General features: G+C 47.4%; 1 protein-coding gene across 1 annotated transcript; it reads right to left on the bottom strand.

Moving 5' to 3' along the window:
• Positions 1-4: 4 nt before the first annotated feature.
• On the bottom strand, positions 5-1,883 carry LOC131214657 (maternal protein exuperantia-like; the record flags this gene model as incomplete). Its single annotated transcript, XM_058208994.1, has 4 exons — positions 1,148-1,883; positions 651-1,038; positions 334-569; positions 5-274 (listed from the first exon to the last, which is right to left on the bottom strand). Coding segments are annotated over exons 1-4 (1,630 nt in total), but the record flags the coding sequence as incomplete, so codon positions are not given.
• Positions 1,884-2,047: the final 164 nt, after the last annotated feature.

Genomic DNA, 2,047 nt, shown 5'->3' with positions numbered 1-2,047 from the left:
TTGTTCTGATGGTTTCCTGAACGACGACGTCGCATGTGGCGCGAACGGAACCGTTTTCCCGGAGATCCTTCGTTTCGCATGCCCGCTTCAGGGGAAGATTGGTTGTTGTAGTACTGCTGCTGTTTTTGCTGCTTTCCCACATTGTTGTTGATGTTGTTGTGATAGAAATTATTCTGGTTATGAGTAGGTTTGCGGTTTTCCTTGCTGACGTGAGCGTTGTTTGTATTCTGGGGCTTCGGTACGTTGCCATTCTTGTTGGAGAAGAAAGGACCTCCTGGGAAACGAGAAATATGAAAATAAAACTGCCCTCTTCAGTTAGAACTGTAAGCCTACCTCTATTTGTATTATGCTTATTGCGCTTTACGATGGGCTTGAACGCCTGCTTGTCCGGATCGTAGTGGCAATCGAGCAGTTCCAGAAGCTCAGTACGCTCCTCTTCCTTTAACTCAGCAATGCTATTGATGATAGATTCCAAACCCTCACGCTTGCTTTCCTGCCAAACTTGACGAAGAGATTCGTAATCATGGCCAGTTTCTGCTACTACTCGTCTATACGTTACAGCCTTTACCCTGCAATAGAAAGCGCACGACGATCAGCAGTGGACACTTAAGGATGAGCACTAGGTAAACTTCTAGAAATAAATTACTTACCGATGGTAGATTGTCGTCTTAAAGTAGAGCAAAAATACTGGACGCAATGAGTTCTGACGCACCAGGATCTTCTCTTGTTCATCAAGCTCGGATATTTCGTTAGAAATCGGGGAAGCCAGCTCGCACAACACTTCGCACATCTTCTCTCGCTCTTCTTCAGTAAGCGCCTTACAACACTCCGTTGCTGCGGCGGTTGAGGACGTGGCATCGTCGGCCTTCACATCTTTATTCTCGGCATTGGATTGCTCGGAACATACTTCTCCCTTCTCGGAGCCAGCCGTAGCCCCACTCGCAATAGTAGAAGTAGTTTCTTCAACCGATGTCGGGCAACTTTGATCAGTTTCCGCCGGAGAAGCAGCTGAGATTTGCTCAGTACTTTCCTTCGGTTCTGTAGAAAAATAGAACACATTTAAGCAAGCTGTAATCATGTTCATCATGGCAACCGCCATTACTTCGAAAAGGGTGATTTAAAAATGGCGAATGCGCCATTTACTTACTGGTTGCCAAGCGTCTCGAAATTTCGAACGCCATCTTTGCTCGATAAGTAGCATTGCCCTCGAAGCCATCGCGAGCGTTATCGTTCTCGTCCAGAACAATCTTTGCCAACTGGCGGATTGTTAAGTACTTGATCGTCTTACTGCATCGTTCTTCTGCCAGCCTGAAACCGTTCGCAAACGACTTGACCGACTGCGTGAAGCGATCAAGTAGCTTGTACTTTTTCAGCGCCTCGATGACCATGTATGGCACGAATTTGCGCTGCTCGTGATAGACTAGCACAATTCCGTCGGATCCTTCGTCCTCTCGGAGGCGTTCCTCCAGCCAGTCCAAAAATTCGTTCAAAGCCGCAATTTCCATCTTAGTCTTCATGACACGATAAGTCTGCATGCTCTTCAGCATACGGAAGAAACCGACCGTGATCACGCGAACCTGATGCCGCTGGCGGGCGGCCGGATTCAGATTCATGAGCGGCATAATGTACTGCGCGTACTGACGCTCCGGAGTGAAGGCCGAGATCTGGACGATCTCATCGATAAGTCTACGACCCGTCGTATCTATATCGATGCCAATCAGCGTGTACTTGCCGTACGGTAGCGGGTTGGTGTTGATCGCCAAATCGGTTTTATCAAATTTGGAGGACAGCACTCCGGCCGGCGTATCGCACTCGTCGAAGCTGCTATCGTCATATTGTTGCTCCTCGACCTGCTCTTTCGATTTCTCCAAACCAACTCCCATTGTGTAGCAAAAACTGGACACAGAAAATTAGGGAGGAATTCAGCTTGACGCAACCGCTTGCACAGGATTTTTTTATATCCAAAGGTCAGTTGGAACTTACCTTAGTCTGCTTCCACTTCACAAATTAAGAAGAAATATTTTATGCACTATTAGCACCAGGGTTT

Source organism: Anopheles bellator, unplaced genomic scaffold (genome assembly GCF_943735745.2).
Source record: "Anopheles bellator unplaced genomic scaffold, idAnoBellAS_SP24_06.2 scaffold01762_ctg1, whole genome shotgun sequence".
Taxonomy (NCBI): Eukaryota; Metazoa; Arthropoda; class Insecta; order Diptera; family Culicidae; genus Anopheles; species Anopheles bellator.
The sequence above is the reverse complement of the archived record's forward strand: the minus strand, read 5'-3'. Positions and strand labels throughout refer to the sequence as shown.